The sequence below is a fragment of the Lactuca sativa genome, chromosome 4 (assembly GCF_002870075.4).
Source record: "Lactuca sativa cultivar Salinas chromosome 4, Lsat_Salinas_v11, whole genome shotgun sequence".
NCBI lineage: Eukaryota > Viridiplantae > Streptophyta > Magnoliopsida > Asterales > Asteraceae > Lactuca > Lactuca sativa.
In genome coordinates this window covers 143,536,708-143,562,270 of record NC_056626.2, presented here as the reverse complement: position 1 = coordinate 143,562,270, position 25,563 = coordinate 143,536,708, and the positions used below count along the sequence as shown (strand labels likewise).

Below are 25,563 nucleotides of genomic sequence, written 5' to 3'. Positions count from 1 at the left end.
CTAAAACTTCTGAAAGGACAACTCAAAAGTCCTAGAGTATTCTATACTTACAAAGATCAAGATTTGGGACAAAAAGGTGCAACTTTAAGCTAGAACTAGATTTTAATGAAATATTCATCGAGGTTGGACTTTATACCTCAAGAAGACACACAAGGGAGAGTAGTTGATGGATTCAAAGTCTTGAGTGAATCACCACAACTTCAAGGTTCTTCCTTCATCACCAAGAGTACCAAAATGGCACCAAAAATGACTCTCCAAGCTTCAAAATACACTCAAACACTTCAGGGTTTCAAAATAAGGGAAAAGAGGGATAGAGGTTGGAGTTGAGAGAGAGTATAGGGCAATAAAGATGCTTAAATATGATCCAAACCCTAAAAATTAGGGTTTGCACCTTGGCCACGTATGCCTAGCGTACTCAACCTATGCCCAACGTATGCATGCATGGCCTAATATTACAAAAATCCCATTAGGGACCAACTTTGCAAACAAATCACAACCCAAGGGTCAAAATGGAATGCCTGGAAATCAAGATGTTACAACTCTCCCCCACTTGTACTAGAATTCGTCCTCGAAGTTTGTTTCCGTGAATAAATCAGGGTAATTCTATCGCATCTCTGCCTCGGGCCCCCATGTCCATTCGGAACCCCTTCGATGCTACCATTGGACCTTAACCAAATACACCACTTTTTTATGAAAGGCCTTCGTTTTCCTATCCAAGATCGCCACAGTCTCTCCACATAATTCAGGCGATCATCAACTTGAATATCATAAAAAGGAACAACCGTAGACTCATTGGCCATACACTTTCGAAGCTGAGAAACATGGAAGGTGTTGTGGATCTGGCTAAGCTCGTCAGGGAAATCCAGTCGGTATGCAACCTTGCCCACCAGGGCAGAAATCCTGAAGGAACCAATAAATCTGGGGCCCAGCTTGACCTACTTCTGAAATCGGATGACACTTTTCCAAGGTGACACCTTTAGAAGAACCAAGTCCCTCACCAGAAACTCATGTCGGTCTATATAACTCTTCTTACGGTTTTGCGCGATTCGCAACTTGTCACGTGCCTATTGAATCAACTCAATGGTCTTGAGTACCACCTTAGTACTCCCCATGACCCGATGCCTGACCTCCCCCTAGCAAACCGGGGTCATGCACCTCCTCCCATACAATATCTTAAAAGGTGGTCGGTCAGTAGTGGCATGATAACTATTTTTGTAGGAGAACTCAGCCAATGGAAGGTAAGTATCCCAACTTCTTCCAAAATCTAAAACACATGCTTGGTGCATATCTTCGAGCGTCTGAATCGTCCGCTCGCTCTGACCGTCATTCTGGAGCTAGTATGTTGTACTAAAATGTAACTGAGTACCTAACTCCTCATGAAACTTCCTTCAAAATCTGGAAGTGAAACGAACATCCCGGTCTAAAACCACTGAAACTGGCACTCCATGTCGAACCACCACTGCCTGAATATATATGTCCGCTAGCGTCTCAGCAGATATACTCTCGACAATTAGTATGAAATGTGCAATCTGTTGGATTAGTGTCTAAGCCCGTAACTATATTTGGTAAGTACTTGACCCGGTTGTGCATGGTCCTTTTGGGTTGCCTTCACCAAAGCAACAAGATAGGATGATTTATGAAGAGAGAAGTTATTATGGTTTATTAATATATTATGTGAATAATATATTAAAGGAGAAATCATATAGTTTAATTAATATTAGACAAGAATTAATTAAGAATTAATTCTGTGGCTAAAAGACATTAGTTAAATAACGGAGACTTAAACTGTCAAATGTGTGATAGTTGAGTATTGGGCTGAGAAGGCTTATGGACTTGGCTTGGACGAAACTAGGGATGTGTCCATCCTAATTTCGGCCATTGAGTCCATATTCCAGAAGCTTCCTTGGACTGCTTAAGGCATAAGCTATCCATTAGGGTTTTGACTGAAACCCTAGCAGCACCAGTATAAATAAGACCCCATGGCATCCAATTTTCGGCCACTTGAAACCCTAGGAGTCTTCATAGCTGAAATTGTGCCATCCCCTCTCTCTCAATGAGCATCCTCTTGCTTGTGGTGTTTGTAAGCCATTAGAGGAGTGACATTTGTGACTCTAAGCTTCAAGACAAGAAGATTCAAGCCATTGTAGAAGAGGTAATCATCTAGATCTAATTTCTTATGTCAATTTCGAAATATACATACTAGATCTAGGGTTTGTAAGTCTTGGATGAATTGCGTGTACAATAGAGAAACTTAGATCCAAGCATTAGGGTTTGCATGAGCACATAGGATGTTCTTTTGGCTCAAACCCATCAGTGGTGTCAGAGCTTTGTTTGGTTTCTATTGTATTGATGCTTTACATGTTTCATCTTCTAAAAAAATGTTTTTCTGCCCTCTGCCCAACCTGACTCGACGAGTCACTAGCTGGACTCGGCGAGTCAGCCCAACTCGGCGAGTCCAGTTAGTGACTCGGTGAGTCGGGGAGTCAGACAGAGGGATACTCGTGATTTTCTTGCTGTTTTGCTGAAAGATAATTACCAAAATCGTTTCTGACTAATAAAATCTGAATTTTATTGATAGTATATGATTATCCTTACCAAAACAAAAGATAATTACCATTTAATTGAATAATAAATTCCTTATATGATAAAATTTGATTATTTAAATTATTTGATGAATTATCTTGTGAATAAAATGGAATAGGTCAAATTTAGATAATTATTAAATTAATGTTTAATTTTAAATTATTTTCTATTTGATCCTATTTGTTTTGAAAATTTCAAAACTTGTCCTCAAGTTTTTGAAATTTAAATTTTTTATTAAAAGTTTAATTTAAATTATTTAAATTTCAAACCAACGAATTTTACAAGTTTAAAATTCAACCTTATACTTTATTTATTATAAGATTAATATATATATATATATATATATATATATATATATATATATATATATATATATATATGTATAACTTAAATGCTAGTTTTACCGTTAGTAGGCCTCAGTCACGAAACCGATCTATAAGGGGGGGGGGGGGGGGGTGTATGGTTATGGCCTATAAAATGACCATTTAATGGGTGTCCACTCTCACCCACCGCTTCCTTGATTGGTGAAGAGTGGTTAGCAGAACGGGTAGGATAGGGCAACCCTTTCCTCATTAAAAGTATAATGAATTTATAAAGTAACTAAATGTTTTTACAAAATTTCCAATCTTAGTTACTTTAGGCAAAAGTGAATTGATACAATTCCATGAAATTACACTTTGTACCCTTGCTAGACGTTAGTGGAGCGTGTGTGGTTAACCGACACACTAATTGGGCTCTAAGAAAAGGTGAAAAAGGGTGACTCAATGTTTGTCATAGTTCGATGGAGCGTGTGTGGTTAACTGGAACATCGAATAGGTGACTGTAACAATGAGGGCACCATGTACATTTGCATGGTTATTCACACCCACTTTGTGATCCTTGGCATCCCAGTCACAAACTTGAGGGGCATATCGAGATTTAAACATGCCATTGAAATGTTCAATGAATCTCAAAAGATCTAGGAGTTTTCAATACATTTAAAACTTAGCTTTATTTTGTTTTTCATGGTGGAAAATTAGTGAATCGTCATTCACTTACCTTTAAATTATTTACTTGTTAGATTACGACATCCCTCTTCTAATTTGTAAATAATGTTGTTGGATCCTTGCCCTAATTTCTCATTTGGGTGCTTAATTGGGGATTCGTTTCTAATCAAACTTTGTTCTTTTTCCTTTTCAGATGTCAAACGTCAACAACAACGCTTCCGGTTCAAGTTCTTCCGGCTCGTTCTCACTCATGAACTTGTGTGGGAGAGTGATCTTTGACAGGTCCAATTTCAATGATTGGATCCACAACATCCGAATGGTCACTAGTTATGAGGACAAAGAGTATCTCCTCAATGAGAAGCTGAAGGAAATCAACATCAACACTGCCTCTGCTGAAGAGATCGCGTCCTTTGAGGCCCATGAGCGTGATGCAACGAAAGTCCATTGCATCATGCTGGCAACTATGACTGCAGAACTCCAGAAGTCCTATGAGGACATGTACCCCTATGAGATGCATCAAGATCTGCTAGACCGGTACCACCAGAGCGCTAGGCAAGAAAGGTAAGAGATCATCACTTCGATGATCACCGCCAAAATGGGTAGTGGAGAGTCCCTTACCGCTCATCTGAAAAAGATGCAGAGATATGTCGATCACCTTCTAAAGTTGAATGTAAAATTTGATGAAGAGCTGGAAATTGACATCATCCTTTACTCCTTGCCTCCCTGCTACAACCAATTACACATGACTTACCACATGAACAAAGAGGAGGTCACCTTGAGCAAGCTTCAAGGATTGTTGAGGACTGCTGAGAGCAACCTCAAAGATAAATCCATTGCATCTTCTCCAACTCCTACTACTGCCCTAGTCCTGGAAATTGGGCAAGGGAAGGGTAAGAAGAGGAAGGCTCCCTCAAAGAGCCACCGCAAGGGAAAGTCCCAAAATGGCTCCTCTTTTAGTGGAACCAAGGCTGGTTCTGCTAAACCTAACTCAAACCTCAAGGACGCAGAGTGCCACTAATGCCATGAAATAGGGCATTGGAAACAAAGCTGCCCTAAATATCTGCAAGATATCAAGGATGGAAAGATCAAGCCGCCCTACACAGGTATTTACACTATTAAATCTAATGATTCATCACATGCTGTTTCTTGGGTACTTGATACAAGATGTGGTTTTCACATTTGTTCTTGATTGTAGGGCATAAGAAGATATAAAGATGTGGAGCATGGGAAGATAAATTTGATCATGGGGAATAGAAGATCGTCGCCTGTCACCAAGATTAGAGTTTACTCTTTAGTGCTCAGTAGTGGATTAGGATTAGATTTAAATAATTGTTGCTATTCGCTTAATATGGCAAGAAACATCATTTCATTTCATGTTTTGTATAGAAAATGTTTTAGATATTCATTTGATAATGAGAAGGGTTCTATTAATGCTTATCTTAATGGTGTTTTCTATTTTGAAGCATTGCCTTGTAATGGAATATATGAAACTATGATGGTTGTAGACAATTTAGGAAATGATGTATTGTGTATTGATTCTTCCAATGGTTTGGATAAGTATGCTTGTGGCATTGTCTTCTTGGACATGTCACCAAGAAACGCATAGCCCAACTCCAAAAGGATAGAGTATTGGAGTCATTTGACCTTAGGGACGATGACGTGTGCGAGTCTTGTTTACTTGGAAAGATGACCAAGTCACCCTTCACTGACATTTATGCGAGGGGTGAGGGTTTATTGGATCTCATACACACCGATGTGTGTGGGCCCCTTAGATCCACCATAAGGGATGCAAGCCGCTTCTATGTGACTTTCACCGATGATTATAACAGATATGGATATATTTACTTAATCAAACACAAGTCAGAAACCTTTGAAAAGTTCAATGAGTTTAAACAAGAAGTGAAGAATCATTCGGGTAGGAAAATCAATATGCTTTGATCCGATCGAGGTGTAGAGTACCTAAGTCTTGAATTCCATGACTACCTCAAGGAATGCGGAATTGTTTTGCAATTGACGCCACCTAGGAAACCACATTTGAATGGTGTGGCTGAGAGGCGTAATTGAACCTTGCTAGACATGGTTTGTTCCATGATGAGTCGTGCTTCGCTACCTATCTCATTCCGGGGGTATGCCTTAGAGACTGCCACCATATCCTTATCTTAGTCCCTACGAAGAAGGTTGCCAAAACGCCTCACGAGACGTGGACAGGGAAAACTCCCTCATTGCCACATATCAAAGTTTGGGGTTATGAGGCTTTCGTAAGACGAGAGACTCACAACAAGCTCGAGCCTCGTAGTGAGTGGTGCATTTTCATCAACTACCTGCAGATGTCCTTTGGATATCTCTTCTATAGACCGAGTGACAATGTTGTCTTCGTTGCGAGGAGAGGGATTTTTCGAGAGCGAGAACTCATAAGCCAAGGGGACAGTGGGAGGCAAATCGATCTTGAAGAGATTCAAGAGTCGAGCGATGAAGGAACCTCTAACACTAGCGCTCAACCCGAGGAGGAAACTACGGTTGAACCAAATGACGAGTCCTTACCTCTTAGACGTTCTGAAAGAGTTAGGGTTTAACCCCAGTTTTATGGTTTTCAAACTACTACAGAAGGGAATACGTTCATTAGTAATTGTACACTAGTGAATTTGGACGAACCTAAGAGAGGTTTAAAGAGATCTCTTTAATTAGTAATTGTACATCATGTGCCCTCACATGCTTAATTAAAACATTATCAATCAAAACTATGTCCATCCAATCTTATGTTATAAGAGAGGTTTAAAGAGATCTCTTTAATTCCTAATGAGGTCAATTTTTAAAAGCTCATAACTTACTACTCTCACCTCCTCTTTGCATTTTGAAAGTGAAGTTACCAGAATGGTTTGATAGGATAAGTATTTAAAGTCAAAAGTATTAAAAGAAAATCTTGTTTTATATAATTAAAAACATGAGTCGTGTGCTACCCTTGAAGAACATACATTTCCTTTATAATCTATTGATGGAGCTTGTGCGGTTAGCCGACATATAAAATTGAGCTTTATAGTTGGAAATGATGTGAAACTCAATAATCTCTAGTGTAACTTGAGTCGAGCATCACATGGTTTTTGCATGGTTGGTTCAACATCTATTTTACGATCCAGGACATGCCTATCATAGAATTAAGACGAGCATAATCTGAGATTAACATGCCATTGATAGTCAATGAATCTCAAAAGATATAGGAATTCCATAGTGATTTAAATTCGAGAATAGTGTTTCCTACCTAAATAGCTTTGTGGTGTGATTACGGAATCCATCCTTACATCATGGGCTGAAATAGATCTTATCCTTATTTAAATAAATTGGATAATTATTAATAAGGATAAATAAAACAAACTAAAATGGAAATAATATTGAATGATGTCTATAATTTTGTCCACTAAAATTTGTTGTTATAAAACCTCTGAAAGGATTAGCTGATAGGATGATCAATATTTTCCAAAGTTGTAGTTTGAGAATAGTTCTCATAAACTAAAAGAAAGATCATGCCTTACATAAAAGCCCGTCATCGGGTTCCTCCAACCGCTGCATTCTAAACTATAAGAAAGAACAGTTACCAAATGTACGTTTTTTACTGACATAAAAGCTCTTCCTCAGGTTCCTCCGTCCAAAGGCTCTTGGATGGATGCTCATGGGCTACTTGGTCACCAAGAAAAGGGATTAGAGTTTCCTCCTTAAACCCTAACTTTGGCTTTAAGCTACCTCACCTATATAAAGAGCCTTAGCCTTCACAAATTCGTCACTCCTAACCCAAGAAGAGTTCTGGCCGAAATTCTCCTCCTCCCTCTTCATAATCCTTAGTTTTCTAGTCTTGGGTGTGAACCATCAGAAGCATGAAGCTTGTGGTGCTAGCTACCAAAAGATTTGAAGAAGGATTCTAGGATTGTTTACAATAACAATCTTAAATGTTAGTTTTTCTTGTCTTATGAATTAGTTAGTTCATAGGAAAGTTTTGTATGCTAGTGTTCATAGTATGTTGCTAATATGTGAAAGACATAGACCAAACTAGGTTGCATGTTCCCTAATCAATTGAATTGTTTTGATTGTTTTTTCTACTTAAGGCATTATAGTTTTAACCTAGATTCCCCATCAGTAATAACAATTCAAAGCTAATTCAAATATTTGAATGAGATATATTACTATCGAATCTCCTTCTTGGACATGTAAATGAGAATTGCATTACCAAATATCAAGTTGGATTGGATTTTAGAATGCATTTGACCATAACTCTTTTGATAAAAGCAAGGCATATTTGTCAAGATGGATGACAAAAAAGTGTTATGTGATACTACAAATATTTATTAGAATTAGTTTAACTAATGGACCATTCATATTAAGCAATATATGTACTAATTCACATACATCCAAAAATTTGGGTGAAATGTATTTGTGAAATCATATTCTTGGATACATAAAAAAGAAATACATTAGAAAGTATTCAGTTGGATCAAATATCATTTGACTGCAAGTCTTATGATAAATGCAAATCTTGTTTATCAAGACAGGTGATGAATACATTGCTTGGTGATGTGAAAATCTTTGGAATTAGTTCACACTAGCGGATCGTTCAAATTAACAACAATACATGGTAAGACCAGCTTCGTTACCTTTAAGAAGGGTATAAACAGGTTTATCTGAGTAAACATAAGTTCGAAACCTTTTAAGGCGTTCAAATCTCTCATAAAATGAACTTAAGAATCAAATGGGAAAAGGATGGGGTACTTAGACCCAATAGGAATAGTGAGGAAGTTAATCAAAAACTTTATCAATCATCTAAGGAATTTTGAAACGGTTTCATAAGTTGTGTCCACCTAGTACACTTCCACAAGCAATGTAGTTGGAAACACAAACAAATCATTGTTTAATTTGGTACTTGATGAGTCGTACTATGCTTACAAACAGTTTATGGATTGTAACATGAATAGTGTTATAATACTCCTTGGTATTGCACCAACTAAGAAAGTTTATGAAACACTCTTTGAGATGTGGAGTGGGGTTCATTCCTCACTAACACATATGGAAGTATATGATTATGAGGCTTTCATTCTTTGTGAACCGCTCGAAAATCTACAACCTAAAATAGAGATATGTTGATCTCGTTGGATATCCTAACAAGACTTTTTGGTCATTGTTTTACAAACCTTTTGAGAACAAAATGTTTTTTTGCTCGAAGTACAGTCTTCCAAGAGAGGGAGCTGATATCTAAAAGAGCTAGTAGTAGCCATATTGATCTTTATAAGATTCAAGAGTCAACAAAAAATGAACCTAAAGTTAGGCCTAACATTCAATTTGAGGTTGAAAGACCAATTGAGGAGATCAATATACCTCCTTTTGCATGTTTGGAATCTATTTCCCGAGTATTAATTTTCCCGAACCTCCATAACCGCTCATACTCTTGGAAGTAAGTAAGTGATTTAAAACTATCATGGAGTATTGATAGATTATCCATAGTGATTGGACATAGCATAGAGATTGCGACTAATACTCATGAGTACTAAAATGGAGATTTAGGTATTTGAACAACCTACACTTAGAGATTACTTCAATGGAGATTTAGGTATTGGAACAACCTGAACTTAGAGATTACTTCATGGATCAAGCCACGATTAATTCTAATATGATAATATCTCTTATTCTTCAAACTAAGATATGTATGGAGATTCACTTTACAAGTTTGTTATGATTGGTTTGTTCCAAAGTTGTTCATAACTAGCAGTAATAAAGGGTATGTCCATGTAAGATATACCAATATATAAAAACTATGTAGTTGAAGTTTATTTGTTCCTTCTTCCCCAATAGGAGAAGCAATATATGGTCACATTGATGATTTGGTGCTGACATCAAAATGCTTGGTCAAGCTCTAACTGAAATTGATATGTTCAATTTAGTAGTCTGATGTGGTCATCACAAATCTTTATCGAGAAACATAATCTTATACACTGAGATTAACCCTTATCCATGTCTCAGGTTCATACAGATATCTAGAACAAATGAATACTTAATCACTTATCTAAAGGCTAAATCTTGATTAGATTAGAGTTTGACATTTTGATCAGATGGTTAGCTCTATTTGGATTATTGGAGAAGTATTAGACCTCCTATAGTTGATTACTTGTCAAAGTGGGAGACTGTTGGAAAGAGTGTCGAAGCTCATTAACTATTGGTAATATTTCTAATAATAACATGGTCTTTTTAGGTTTCCCTTATGATCCATTTAAGCAATAAGGAATTAGGAGAAATAAGTTTATTAATTTATTATGAATTATTAAGTTAATTGGAAATTATTTTGGAATTAATTAAAGGGGTTGAATATTTATTAATTAGAATGTTCCAGAATTCCTTAGGGAGTGATAGGGACGATTTAAATACAGGATAAGGACTATCCTTAGGTTTTTTAATTGCTTAAGGATTAAGCAGCAACCTATAAATAGGATGTTAGGGATCAAACCCAGTGGTTCTATGTTGGCTCTCTAAAAACCATCAAATCTCTCCCTCATATTTTTCTATGAAAATTATAACTCCTCTCCAAGGGTTATAGAGTTTTCAAAATATCCGCTTTCCTAGGGTATCCTCCTTGCTCTATTGGTGTCTTGGTATGAAGCAAAAGAAGGATTCCTACCATGGGTCCTCTCACCCAAACATAGGTGGCAGTTATAAGATCTTAAGCAAGGAATCAATAAGAAGATCAAGATCCTAAAGAGGCTACTAAATTTATCATTTTTCAAAGTAGATTGCTATAATAGAATAAACCTATATCTATTAGGGTGAATGTACACATAGGGTTATTTTGATGTTTTTACTGCCTAATTAGTATGTATAGATTGCTAGGAAATCCATCAGTTGTGGCCTTCAAAATGGCATCACTATCTTCTAAGTAACTACTAATTCTTTAATCTCAGTACAAGTTAAAATAAATTCAACAATAGAATGCCTAGTAAAAGTATCTGGTGTTTATTCAATTTGAGTAAGTAATGATGACAATCATTACAATCAAGAATTAAAGTCACCCAAACCCCAAGTCAATTTTAAATAAACCATAAATCAATCAAATGTGTAACATCACCAATGTCCAAAATCAAAGGGCTTAATAACCTATACTTTATAACAAAGATAGCTAGTGTTCCATAATCTGAAACAAAATGTTTATAAGCTCATAATTCTAGACAAAATGTTTATTAACCAATAATCCAAAATATAAATTTTAATAACTTATAATCCAAACAAAATAGTCTTAAGACTTATGATTACACTTATAAATAGAATGCATAATGCATCACTTTCAACTTTACCAAAATCAAATAAAAATATGGACTCATTAATAAAATGTATTTAGCATCATCTCCAAGTTTCGTCCATAAATATAGCAAAGATACATACTCATGGATAGCCTGTATTTAGCACCACCTTCAGCTTTTGTCCCCCAATAGGAGAAGCAATATATGGTCACATTGATGATTTGGTGCTGACATCAAAATGCTTGGTCAAGCTCTAACTGAAATTGATATGTTCAATTTAGTAGTCTGATGTGGTCATCACAAATCTTTATCGAGAAACATAATCTTATACACTGAGATTAACCCTTATCCATGTCTCAGGTTCATACAGATATCTAGAACAAATGAATACTTAATCACTTATCTAAAGGCTAAATCTTGATTAGATTAGAGTTTGACATTTTGATCAGATGGTTAGCTCTATTTGGATTATTGGAGAAGTATTAGACCTCCTATAGTTGATTACTTGTCAAAGTGGGAGACTGTTGGAAAGAGTGTCGAAGCTCATTAACTATTGGTAATATTTCTAATAATAACATGGTCTTTTTAGGTTTCCCTTATGATCCATTTAAGCAATAAGGAATTAGGAGAAATAAGTTTATTAATTTATTATGAATTATTAAGTTAATTGGAAATTATTTTGGAATTAATTAAAGGGGTTGAATATTTATTAATTAGAATGTTCCAGAATTCCTTAGGGAGTGATAGGGACGATTTAAATACAGGATAAGGACTATCCTTAGGTTTTTTAATTGCTTAAGGATTAAGCAGCAACCTATAAATAGGATGTTAGGGATCAAACCCAGTGGTTCTATGTTGGCTCTCTAAAAACCATCAAATCTCTCCCTCATATTTTTCTATGAAAATTATAACTCCTCTCCAAGGGTTATAGAGTTTTCAAAATATCCGCTTTCCTAGGGTATCCTCCTTGCTCTATTGGTGTCTTGGTATGAAGCAAAAGAAGGATTCCTACCATGGGTCCTCTCACCCAAACATAGGTGGCAGTTATAAGATCTTAAGCAAGGAATCAATAAGAAGATCAAGATCCTAAAGAGGCTACTAAATTTATCATTTTTCAAAGTAGATTGCTATAATAGAATAAACCTATATCTATTAGGGTGAATGTACACATAGGGTTATTTTGATGTTTTTACTGCCTAATTAGTATGTATAGATTGCTAGGAAATCCATCAATTGTGGCCTTCAAAATGGCATCACTATCTTCTAAGTAACTACTAATTCTTTAATCTCAGTACAAGTTAAAATAAATTCAATAATAGAATGCCTAGTAAAAGTATCTGGTGTTTATTCAATTTGAGTAAGTAATGATGACAATCATTACAATCAAGAATTAAAGTCACCCAAACCCCAAGTCAATTTTAAATAAACCATAAATCAATCAAATGTGTAACATCACCAATGTCCAAAATCAAAGGGCTTAATAACCTATACTTTATAACAAAGATAGCTAGTGTTCCATAATCTGAAACAAAATATTTATAAGCTCATAATTCTAGACAAAATATTTATTAACCAATAATCCAAAATATAAATTTTAATAACTTATAATCCAAACAAAATAGTCTTAAGACTTATGATTACACTTATAAATAGAATGCATAATGCATCACTTTCAACTTTACCAAAATCAAATAAAAATATGGACTCATTAATAAAATGTATTTAGCATCATCTCCAAGTTTCGTCCATAAATATAGCAAAGATACATACTCATGGATAGCCTGTATTTAGCACCACCTTCAGCTTTTGTCCCCCCCCCCCCCTTTTACCAAATGTTAGATAGTTTTTCACCAAACCAATAAAAATTCCACAACCTTCACCTTATTTGGAAAATGTGAGCGACTAAAGAAATGTCTACTTAATTTTTTATCATTCCAAGAAATTGAAAGTTTGTATTTATTAGCACAACGGCATCCATGATATGATCGATTTCTTATATATGTATGCAAATTTATGAGCCTAAGCCATTCAGTACAGAGTGCACCACCTTACCCCAATGTTGAATTATCAATTACATTATTAATTTTTAACCTATATATTTGGTCAATGTCTGATATTACGAAAACAAATCGACACGTAACTTTAACCTAAGTTGTATAATCACACTAAAGCTTCACCGAGTCGTTTTAATAGAAAAAATACATTTTAAGGGAAAACTTACTCCAAAATCTGAAATCCAAAACTCTCCTATGAAATTTTACAAAGATGAGGTCATTTTGAAAAAAAAAATTAAATATCTTCTTACATTCTGTTCCTACTATATTCTTTATTAAAAATATAGAAATAATCATTTTTTTATTATCCCTAAAAATTGTGGGAACACATTTGAAATAAAGTTGCATGCGAAACTACTAAGACATTAAAACACTTGTTATAATAAAACTGTCATATTTAAAAGAAGAGTAAGTTACACTAATAGTCCCTGTGGTTTTGTAGTAATTTATGTATTTGATCTCTAACTTATTTTTCTTAACTAGGACCATCCTTTTAATTTGATTTTGTTTCGTGTTTGGTCTCTAAATCACTTAAAATTTCTAAACTACCCTTGATAATAAAAAAATATGTATTTTATTAAATAAAATTATTTAAAAAAGAGATTTAAATGTGTGGGTCCCACCCACCACATTAACTCGTCCCCACCCTAAATTGCATCCGCTAAAAGCTCTTCTTCTTTCTCGTTCCATTAACCGTCGCCATGTTTATTGTTGTTCTCCTCTATCTCACTGGTAAGGCTATGGGGAGTGGTCATACCCATCCCACAGAAAAGTGCTGCCATCTATGCGACATGTCAGCTTCACACCCAACCCACCACCAACCCACTAAACCTTAGAAATGGTTACCACTACACAAATTTCTTTTTTTATTTTTTTTATTTTTTAACATTATATTAAATAAAAAACAAATTACAAACCATAATTTAAAATAAAACCATAATTAATATAAAAAACACAAATTAAAAAAACAAAAACACACATTACAATAAAATTAAAAACACATTAAATTAATATAAAAAACACAAATTAAAATTCTAAAATTCTTAAAAAAAAACATAAAAAAATTAAAATCCTAAATTACTTAAAACCATAAATAAAATCCTAAATTTCTTAAAACCATTAAGATTAGAACCTAAAGTCCATATTTCTCCCGAACTTGTCGTTGAATTATAAGAAATGTCGCAAGATTTTCCTGGTCGAGATCCGGTTGGGGCTTCGTGTTCATGATTTGAAGATCGGTAAGAGCTATTTTTTGGCGGTTAGCGGCCTCCGACGATTTGTACTTTTTTTCTAGAAAAACTAGAGCTTTATCTATGGATGTCGCAAGCTCGTTGTCGCTAGTTGCCGGTGCTTTTCCGCTTGAAGATGCTCATTTTCTCGCTTTGTCCTGTCCCGGTGGTCGACGAAGTTGGACGTTCGGTGGGCCCTCCCCCTCGGTGGCGTCGAAGTCATCGTTGAGGTCGAGTCCAAAACCCACGTCCGACTCGGACGTTCTTGCCCTTTTGTTGGAACCGGTTGTAGATCCCGAAGACGCCATTTCCGGATATAGAGCCCATTTTGGACCGTTACGACAAACTTCTCACGCTTTTTGGTGGCCGAACGGTTTACCGTTGGTGGTAACTTTGTATTCATAGGACGCGGTCGCTAAAATGTTGAAGTCGTTGCTACCACTTCTATGCATATTTTTAAGCTTGTCAAATATGCTATTAAATTTGGTGCAAGCCGCTCGTAAGTCACGCCATTTTGCGTTGATCGAGTCATACGTCCGCTCCGTTTTCTTTCCTAATAACTCGTGGAAATGATCTAAAATACGACACCAAAAACTTTGACCCGATTGTGCGTTGGCGACATCCCCGTCTTGGTATATGAAAATCCAAGCTTTTACTAAAGCTTCCTCCTCGTCTTCGTTCCAAGCGGTAGTCTTTTTTTTTCTTGGATCTTTGGTTTTTTTTGCCTTCGACGAGTTGGTTGATGTGTTTCTTGGACCCGTTCGTCGTCGTCGTCATTGTCGAGATTTATAGGTTGAGATTGAGATGGTTAAAATTGTTGAGAAGGTTGTTGTTGAAAGGCTTGGAATTGGGGTTGATTGAATTGTTGTCGTTGTTGTTGGTAGAAGGTTTATGGGTATGAAGTGGTGAATAAAGTTTGTTGATGGATTGGGGAGGTTAGCAATTGCATGTAACTAACATTTGCATTTGGAGTGTTTGGAGTGTTGGGGGTGTTTGGATTTGAATTCATGTTGAGAGAAAAAAATATTAGAGATGAGGTTTTTTTTGTAGAAGGTAATAAAATATAGAGAGTGTTTTTTGAAGTGTAAATTGTGAGTAGAATAGTGGATAATTTATAGGTGTAAATATTTGTGTTTAAATGGTAAAAAGTAATTTTTTTGTGTTAGAAACGACTATATAGCCGTTAGTTGTAATTTCCGACCGTTAAAAAATTGGTGAAATATGATTGGGCGTCTTCTCGCATCTTTGGAACCACGTCACCAGCACCCCACCGGCTTTGGGGGCGGTGTTCACGCGTGGGAGAGGTTGCCACCTCAGCCTAAGACGCATGAAACAACCCCTATACCGGGTAGCCTAAATACCATTGTTTACCTCGCCTTTAACGAAGAAGTGACATATCACCAGAAATCGACGTCGTCATCACCTCTTCTTCAACAATCACCTCGTGCATCACTATTGGGCATATGTATCATCGAAAATTATAAGTGAAAGGGGAAAAATGTTTTTAGACATCGCCCCCATCCATGTCATCCCTTTTTTCACACTTACAGATAATGGGGACGAAGATGGGGGCTTCCATATGTTGATCATTTCAGATATGAGTGGTTGGAATCAACTCAGGTGACAGTGCAAAGAAAGGGATTGATCGATCATTGATGTAGGTGGCCGATGGTAATAGTGTAAAAGGAGATGATGAATAAGAAAGGGGTGGGAGATTTCCGATGACTACTACCACTTTCGGCGACACATGTGAAGCTAAGAATGGGATAAATCAATAGGTTTAAATGTTTGTCGATTGAAAGAACTCTCTTCTCATCTCATCTCGTCTTAAAGAGAAAAAGCTTTGTAAAATTACACAACCGGAGACGATGAAGCTTCATTGGGTTCAAGGTAACCGGAGTTATAGGGTTGCAATGGTCTCCAGAGTACCTGTGTGATGTTTTAGAACAAAGAATGAAGGGGGGTCATCATAGGAAAGGGATCGTCGACGGAAGCTATTCTTTAGGGCATATTGTTTTAAACCATGGGGCACACAACTGCAAAGCAGGGGCAAGTTGAAGGAGAATAGAGGGTGTTTGTGTAACGACCCAATTTTCAAGGCCAAAAATTTCGTTTTTGAATTAACGCGTTTAACAAACATTGTCAATAAACATTTGTTACAAAATCATAATGTTGTATTTCAAACCATAACATCATAAGTATGGAAAAATCAGAGTACAGTCCCAAAAACTTCTTGCGGAAACATGTGCATGTGTGATGCGCTGCTACACCGCCGGATCTTTCCCCTTCGACGAAGAGGTACCTGAAACCAAAACCAAAACTGTAAGCACAAAGCTTAGTGAGTTCCCCCATCATACCACATACCACACAATATCGTCGGTATCTTTCAACCAGTAATCTTCATCGGTATCTTTCAACCGGTAACCTTCATCGGTATCTTTCAACTGGTAACCATCATCGGTATCTTTCAACCGGTAACTGGGGACTATTTCACCCCCTGCTACTAACATACAATAAACAGATATAAGCATACAGTCAAGCATATTCAGGTACTGACCTACCCTTGGGTCCTAAGGACCACTGTCAGGGAAACTAATCCCTATCATACACATAGCATACTACCAACACGTAACCAGACCAAGATAATTACCACAAAGACCATTATCTTCTAAATCCCCCTTTTTGGTGGGCCGGCAATGTGGCCTTAGACCCACCCCTACGGAAGGTAACTCACCTCAATGTCATGTAGTGTCTGAAGTATCCCCGACGCACAAGTCGACTCCCTACGAATCCTCGATCCCTACACGTCAAACTTCAAGTAAACACACATCACATACAACCCTAAACAAGGTCAGTCCAAATTCAGTCAAATTCAACATTGGTCAAAGTCAACATTCAGTTGACCTGACTCGCCGAGTTGGCCTACCAACTCGTTGAGTCCATGCTCCTCTAATCCCACACAAACCCCGTCTCCACTCATCGAGTCTAGCAAAACTCGACGGGTTCTCCTTCAATCATAACATTGGGACCATCTTCATCCGACTCGCTGTGTTCCTCCTTGAACTCGTCGAGTTCATCTCCAACTTAAGAACTTGTCCAATCTATGACTCGCCAAGTTGTTTGAACAACTCGTCGAGTCCATCTTCAAAGATTGGGAGATTGCTATGGACTCGCCGAGTCTGCTCATACCACTCGCCGAGTCCCATGGCTTCCAGGTCCCTTTTTGCGTCTAAACCCACAAGGGACTTCCTTCCTAGCATTTACCTATTCATAGGAAGGGTTTGGTGCACAATGGTCATCGACTCGTCGAGTGCCAAGAACAACTCGTCGAGTCCATCCTTGACCAGTTCCACATAGTCGATTTAAATGAGGTCTAACACACCAAAACCATAGATCTGGCCTCCTAATGTCCATTTTATACGTAAAGTTCCAAACTTGATGCACATGCATGGGGTTTTTAGCTCAAAAACCCATATAAATGGTCCTGCAATGTGCATGGGGCTCTCATGGCCCTAAAGTTGGCACCTTTATGCCATGAGACCCCTCTTAAGGCCCAGATCTGAAGCTAGAGTCCATATAACACTCCTTAAATCTGAAAATGGCTTGAAAAGCCCTAAATGCACCCAAGATCTACAATCTAAAGATGAACCACCAAAAGAAAGACCAAAGCAGGGGGCATTTTACCTTGATTAAGCTGAAGATGGAATGAGATTTCTGGATCTACAAGCCCCAAGTCGAATACTCAAGCTCTTATTCTTCCTTCCAAGCTTCACAAGTCCACAAAACACCAAAATGATCTTAACACACACACAAACGGCTAGGGTTTCGATATGCAGCTCTAGGAGAGTGTTTAGGGACAAGGGAGGTTGAGTTAAAGTGTTTATATAGGGTGAAAACCCTCATTTTAGGGTTTTTGTCCAGACAGCACGGACTCGTTGAGTCCGGTCTCTGACTCGCCGAGTCAGTCACTTAACACCCGGATCCAATTCGCTTCTACTCGACGAGTTGGGCCACCAACTCACCGAGTCTCAGGTCAAAATGCTAAGATGCTTAATTTAAAAATACGTACCAGGAACCAGGTGTTACAGTTTGGGAAATGGATTAGGCCCCATTTGTCTCTTTTTCAAGTAAATTAAAAAAATAAATACAAAAATAAAAATTTAAACAGAAAAGAAATTAATAAGGACACAATAGTATTTTAGGTTAGACAGGGACCAAGTACGCAACAAAAACATACACTAGGAACCGTCCGAGTTAAAAAAGAAGTTAAGGGCCAAACGCACAAATTACCCCAAACCATAGGGACCATTCTTGTAATTTATTCTTAAAAGAACTTATTGATTACAACATGTCATGATTCAAAGAGTTTATCATTATTATTATCATCATATATGCTAACTGGGGCTAGCCTAACTGGGGCTAGCCTGGTTGGTAGATGGTAATACCTCTTTGAGTAGAAGCCTCATATTCGAAATTGGGCAAAAGATTCTAACTAAGGAGTATACTAACATACTAACCGTCCAAAAAAGTTAACAACCATCAAATATATGTTAATTTGAAATATAGATTTTGTTAAAAATGACCAAATGACACACCCAAGTGCCAAATATGACAAAAAAATGGAGGTTTCTAGAAATGACAAACGAGTACATAGAGGGTCTTGTGCAGACTCGCCTTCCCTCTGTGGACTCATGCCAACGGTCGCATATTAAGGTTTTTTTGTAATTTTTTGTGAGTCCGCACAACGGAATCGCAATCCGCAGTACCCTCTCTATAGATTGATTGTACTTTCTGCAAACTTATAAGTGTAGATTTTGTTAATTTTTTTGTCTCTTCGATGCAGATTTTTGTAGAATTTTGTTTGGAATTTATGTTATAATTTTTTTATTTACACATAGGATAGAAAAAATCTACATTCCAGAGAAAAAAACGAATTATTGAAATTTATACTTATAAGTTCGTAAAAGGTGTCATCACTTTGTAGAGATGGTACTGCGAACTGAGATTCCATACTATAGACTTAGTCAAAATTACGAAAAAAAATCCATAATATTTTACCGTTTGCATGAGACCGTAGAGGATACTCGGCAAACTCGTTGGTCATTTTTGGAAAGCTCTCCTTTTTAGTCATGTTTTGGCATTCGGAGTGTCATATAGTCATTTTTGGCAAAATCTCTTTAAAATAAAATTCATAGTGAATAAAATTTCATGGTCATGATTATATTTGAAAATATGATGCATGACTACCTTAAACCAACACATACTCAAAAAATGTTGCTAACACCATCGCGTATACCTAGCACGAGAAGGCTTATGGTCTAGCTGGCCACGACCGTGGTCCGTGCACACCATGCCGGCCAGTCGTGGTCCATCGTGTTCGTTGCGTTTTGTGGTCGGGAGAACGAAGGCAAACGCCCAATAAGAAGGAAGTAGCCATTGAATGGCTAAATGTTTCAAATTCAATGTTTTAAACAACATTCTTTACCTATAAATACCACATTTTTAACTATCATTTCTTACACCATTCTTTTCTTTCTCTATACACAATATACACACAAACAATTTGACAACCATCAAAAATAGATCCCAACCAAAATATCCCCCCCCCCCCCCCCCCCCCGCGCGCGCGCGCCCGCATGCGCGCAACTTTAGAAACCGCAAACCCGATAAAGCTTTTGCGTTAGATACTACCCCTCGCCAATTCTCAACCATGGAATCACCTCAAGGTGGTTTTGTCAATTTGTTTCAAACTGGTTCCCCTATCCAACAAACACCACTTTTCTAATAACAATACCAACATTTCCCGACCTTTCAAAAAAATTCCACCAATTTCAACAATTCTAACAACAATTCAATCCACAATCGTCACAACCACCTCATTCGCTGAATTTCGTTTCGGAAACACAACTTCACCACCACCACCTCAACCAAAAAGAAGAATGGAAAAAAAAAATTGGCACGACCCACTATTACCCAAGAAGGGGTGGCATGGAAAAAAGAGGAAGAAGAAAAGCTAGCAGAGGCATGGGTTTCGCCTTCCCAAGACCTAAATGAAGGAGATAATCAAACCTTCAATTGTTTTTGGGAGAAAGTTCGAAGCATGTTTTATGCGTTAATGGGAAGTGAAACTCGAAATCCAGATCAAATTAGCTCCAAGTGGCGCGATATTCGACTAAAATGCACCGAATTTGGAGGAATTTACAACAACCTTCAAAAGATACGCAAAAGCGGGTCAAACGATTTAGATGTCTTCAAGGCGGCCTTTGAACAATTTAAAAAAAACAAAGCCAACCTATAAAGCTTTTCGTGAAAGCGTGGCTAAAATTGAAATACATTCTAAAATGGATACAACAAACAGAAGGAACTTTACAAACCTCTTTCGGTTCAAAGCGTTCAAGAAACCCAAATGCAACTTCTTAACAATATGACAGGCGAACACACATCGCAACAATGATGATCAGCTCGATCTTGAGACGAGCAACCCGTACGTTGGCCGGTTGGAAGAAATAAAGCAAAAAAAGCGGGTTCGTCGACTTCAGGTTCTAGTGTTATCGATCATTTTGGAAAGAAATTTGATCGATATTTCCACATTCAAGAAACCAATGTGAAGATATTAAGTCGGATGGAGCAAAAAATGATAGAAGCTTAAACATCATTCCAAGAGGCGCAAACGGCGTTTCAAACAAAAACCAACATGAAGATTTTAAAGAAGAAAGCGGACAATCTTGAAGACGGAGATTTGTAGATGTTATCGCGATGAAAAAGTCGATTCAAGCCCGATATAAGAATATGGGGTAATTTTTTTAGTTATATTTGGTATTTTTAGGTGTTTTATTTTTATTGTTATTTTTATTTTAATTAACGTAATTTTTTTAAAGTAATGTAGTATTTTAGTTTAAGGGTTATTGTCACTGTAGCCCAACCAACTTATCAATTTTGGTTTAAAAGGTCCTTCGTCTTATTTTTTTGCATTTGAAGGATAGGAACTAGTGTTTTACAGGCTAATTTGGGTAACCAACCCATTATAACCGGTTAGGTTTGCAAAATAGGATATAAAATGCTCATAAAAGTTAACTCTTTGAATGTCATGGCATGCAGTTCAATGCAATAAATACAGACATTTATCCAATACCAAAAGAACACGAACATAACAGCTGTATGTTGTAGCCTGTATATGGATGAAGCAAACAATACGAGCACAAATCTGCCATTGCACAACATGAGACTCCCACCATCGAAGCAAATAAAAGAAACATCATCATCATTATCTTCTTCTGTAATCTTCTTAGCAGCCGCCCTCGCTTCCTCTTCACTACTTAAGCTCCTTCAACGACATTACCTACCTTAACCTTCACTCCTCCACCGCTACTATTTGCAGCGACACCCACCTGTCCTTTGTGGGTTTTTTGAATTGGTTGACTCCGATCAAGGCTTTGACTCTCAATTCCCGAATTTTGAACTTCCTTCATGGAAAATTGAATGAGCTAATCTAAAAATCAGTTCATCGATTGATCATTAGCAGAGATAATGAAAACCCTAGAACTTGGAATCGAGTAGTGGTGTCGTAGGAGGTCTGGTTGCATAGATGCATAGAAATGGATTGAGGAAGTACGTGATTAACGGGTCATTTTCGAAGGACGAAGCTAGGAGATTTACGAAACCCCAAAAAGATAGTGCCTGGGATTAATTGGTATCTTTTTTTGAGTTTTTTTGGTGTTCTTATTTTTCTGGGTTTTATTTGGTGTTCTTCTTTTCGTTACTTGAGAAATTAATGTTTTGGTATCCGGTCTCTATTTACCTTCCTGTTCTTACGTTAAACACATGTCAAAGTTTGTTGTTAGGATTTTGCATCACAAGCTGTTTGGAGCAACGAAAAGTAACTGCAAATATGTGGTTTTTGAATATAACGAAAGAGACATTTGCAAGATAAATTTTGGAAATCGGAAACATCATCTGCAAATTTCTTGCAGTAACAATTGAAAAAGACACCTGCACAACTTAAAATTTTCCATGGTTTTGATTTTATCAATTTATTTATTTTGGATATTGATTTTACTTTTCAATGACATCTTCATGGAATATGGGACGATGGACAAGGTTTTTTTTTGGGATAATCAAAGTGGAAGAAGGTGGATGGGAGGTTGAGGATGGAGGTAGTTGAGAAAGAATGACGTGGTTTTTTTTGGGAAAATCAAAGTGGAAGAAAACAGATGTGAGCTTGGGGATGGAGGTAGTCGATAAAGAAAGGCAGAATGTAAGGAACAATGGTGGTGGTGGTCATGTAAAGAAGATGAGTAAGTTGATGAAGAAATGTAGGACAAGTATTAATCGGCTTCTAACCGGTAACAAGTTAAGAAATTAAGAAATAAGGACCTTTTAAAATTTAAAAATCAAGATTACACCCCTAGAATGCAAAAAAATAAGATCAATGACCTTTTAAAACATTTTAAAATAGAAGATCTTAGTTTGTTGAGCGAGAGTGACATTAACCCTTTAGTTTAATAAAAGCCTAGTATTTAAAAAAAATATGTTTTTAATGTATTTTTAAATTAAATTTAATTAAAAAAATGATGTGGAATGTATTTGTAAACTTGTAATAGTGGGTATTCCATAGATTTAATGATAACTAATACTCATCAGTATAGTACTTAGTAATAGATATAACAGATCTAATAAAAATATGTCCAATTATTTTAAAAATTCTTTCTAAATATAACATCTATTATGAAATTTATTGAGTGCCGGACAACACAGGTATTTAAGAAAATAAAGCAATATTAAAAATATGTTAGGGAATTCATGTTTAAATGACTATGGTTAGATAAGTCATGATTATCCACATATTGGAAAAATATAACTACAAATTTAACAATTTTTTTTCCCTCTATCAGCTTTAGAACATAAAGATGTGCAACATTGCCTTTTCGTTGATTTCTTTTCAAAGGGAACACGCAAACAAAAGTTGTTATCCTTTTCCCTATTTCTCTTGTTTTTTTCCTTTCTTTTTACTAGACTTGAAAATACATAAATTACTCAATAAAATATTTAAATCATATTAAAATTAAAAAAAAAAAGTGGAATTTACAATAATTACTTAATCACAAGATCAACTTATGGAAAGGTGTCATTTTAACCTGTCTTTAACGGAGCGCGTGCGTTTCACTCGCGTTTGGGCCATTGAATTCATCATCCGCCATTATTAACATGAAACTTCGCATAGTCATATCATATCTCACTCTTTTCTTCCTCCACCTTCAACACACCGACCTTGCAGACCGAAACGCCGGCAATGAAGCTGTCGGAAAATGAAGCCGACGTCGTCGAGGCTTCTAACCTCCAGCTTCTTCAATCTCTACTCGACTCAATCCCTCACACGGTGTCCTTCAAAGGAAAATGGTCTCTCATCGGAACGAAGCTTTCCGATCTCAAATCCAAACTTTCCGACCTCTCCGACTTCCCCTCCAACCCCCTCTCCGTCGATATCCTCCGCTCCCTCTCCCAAACACTCACTCAAGCCCTTTCGTTGTCACTCATTTGTCACAGCGCCAATCCTCCTGGCGGGAAGCTGAAGACACAAAACGAAGTTGATTCGATCTCCGCGAAAGTCGATAGCCACATCAAGGATTGCGAGGTGTTGATAACAAGCGGTGTTCTCCACGACGGCGTTGTTTCCACCAGCTCAGCGTCAGTTTCAAAGAGGGAATCGATACGAGTCGAGTCGAGGAATTTGATAACTCGGTTGCAGATCGGGTCGACTGAGTCGAGAAACTCGGCTCTCGACTCACTCCTTGGGTTACTTCAAGAAGATGATAAAAACGTGTTGATCGCTGTTGCTCAGGGAGTGGTTCCCGTGCTCGTACGTCTATTGGATTCCAGCTCCACATCGGAAATCAAGGAAAAAACGGTAACCGCCATTGCTAGGGTTTCAACAGTTGATTCGAGTAAACACGTATTAATCGCCGAAGGACTTTTGTTGCTCCATCATCTTCTACGAGTTCTCGAATCAGGTAGCGGATTCGCCAAAGAAAAAGCTTGTATCGCGCTTAATGCTTTATCCACTACCAAAGAAAATGCAAGGGCAATTGGGTCACGAGGTGGGATTTCATCGTTACTCGAGATTTGCCTGGCTGGAACTCCAAGCTCACAAGCCATCGCCGCCGGAGTACTCCGGAACTTAGCTAATTTCGCTGATACCAGAGAGAATTTCTTCGAAGAAGACGCAACTCCTGTACTTCTAACACTTGCTAGCTCCGGAACTGTTCTAGCTCGAGAATATTCAATTTCGTGTTTGAGTAATCTGGTTAGGGACGATGACAATCTGAAACTAGTAATTGTTCGAAAAGGCGCCATGGATAGTTTACGAACTTTCTGGGATTCCGCCCCTTCTGTTCGGAGCTTAGAGGTGGCAGTCGAATTCTTAAAAAACCTAGCCTCCGACGAACGCTTGGTGGACTACATTATTTCAGACGATTTTCTACCGAGAATCATCGACGTATTAAGCTGTGGTGTATTAGGTGTACGAATTCAATCCGCTAAAGCAATTTTCCGGCTAGCATGTAACACCAAATCCAGAAAAGAATTAGGCGAACAAGGTTGCATTCCGCCATTGATAGCAATGTTGGACGGGAAAGCAATTGAAGAAAAACAAGCAGCTTCAAAGGCATTATCAACAATCTTGATCTACACAGGAAACCGAAGAATTTACAAAAAGGAACAAAGAGGAATCGTTAGTGCAGTTTCACTCTTGGATCCTTCCATTCCGAATCTAGATAAGAAATACCCTGTTTCCATTTTAATGTCGTTAACCCATTCGAAGAAATGCCGCATACAGATGGTGAATTCAGGTGCTTTATTGCATTTACAAAAGCTTGTAGACATGGAAGTCGAAGGTGCACGAAAGTTACAGGAGACTATAGGTCGTGGGAAGCTATGGGGTGTTTTCTCAAGGCCTTAAAAGATTATAATCCTTCTCAAAAATCTGTATGTATCATCTGTTTATTTTTGTTCATAATTTTCTTGTTAGTATCTTTTAGTTGAGAAGTCAATTCCATCTTTCTAGTATAAATTAAATTAAAATCATCTGAAATATAATATGTCTTTAATTTTGTTTGGTGACCTAACTTGCATTAAAGATGTAATCTTTCCCACTGAACCTCAATATTTCAATAAATATCAGTACTTCAATTGACTTTCTCATTGATTTCATTATCTTCTTTACTTTCTAAATTTCCATTTTTTTAAATCTTTTTTTTATCTTAATTAAACGTCCTATATAAAAATCGATAAATCGCTTTCAATACTTGCATAACATTCATAAAACTTGATATAGTTATACACCATAACTATATATCTCTTTCCTTTTCTGAAATTATTGCCTTACAATAATTTCTGTTAATTCACATTCCACATGCTATACAGTATTTTCTGGGACAATATTTGCTGA

General features: G+C 37.0%; 1 protein-coding gene across 1 annotated transcript; it reads left to right on the top strand.

Moving 5' to 3' along the window:
* Positions 1 to 23,321: 23,321 nt before the first annotated feature.
* Positions 23,322 to 25,320, top strand: LOC111895350 (vacuolar protein 8). Its single transcript, XM_023891430.3, has one exon. It carries the CDS (start codon positions 23,410 to 23,412, stop codon positions 25,072 to 25,074), a length of 1,665 nt encoding a protein of 554 aa, XP_023747198.1. The 5' UTR covers positions 23,322 to 23,409; the 3' UTR covers positions 25,075 to 25,320.
* Positions 25,321 to 25,563: the final 243 nt, after the last annotated feature.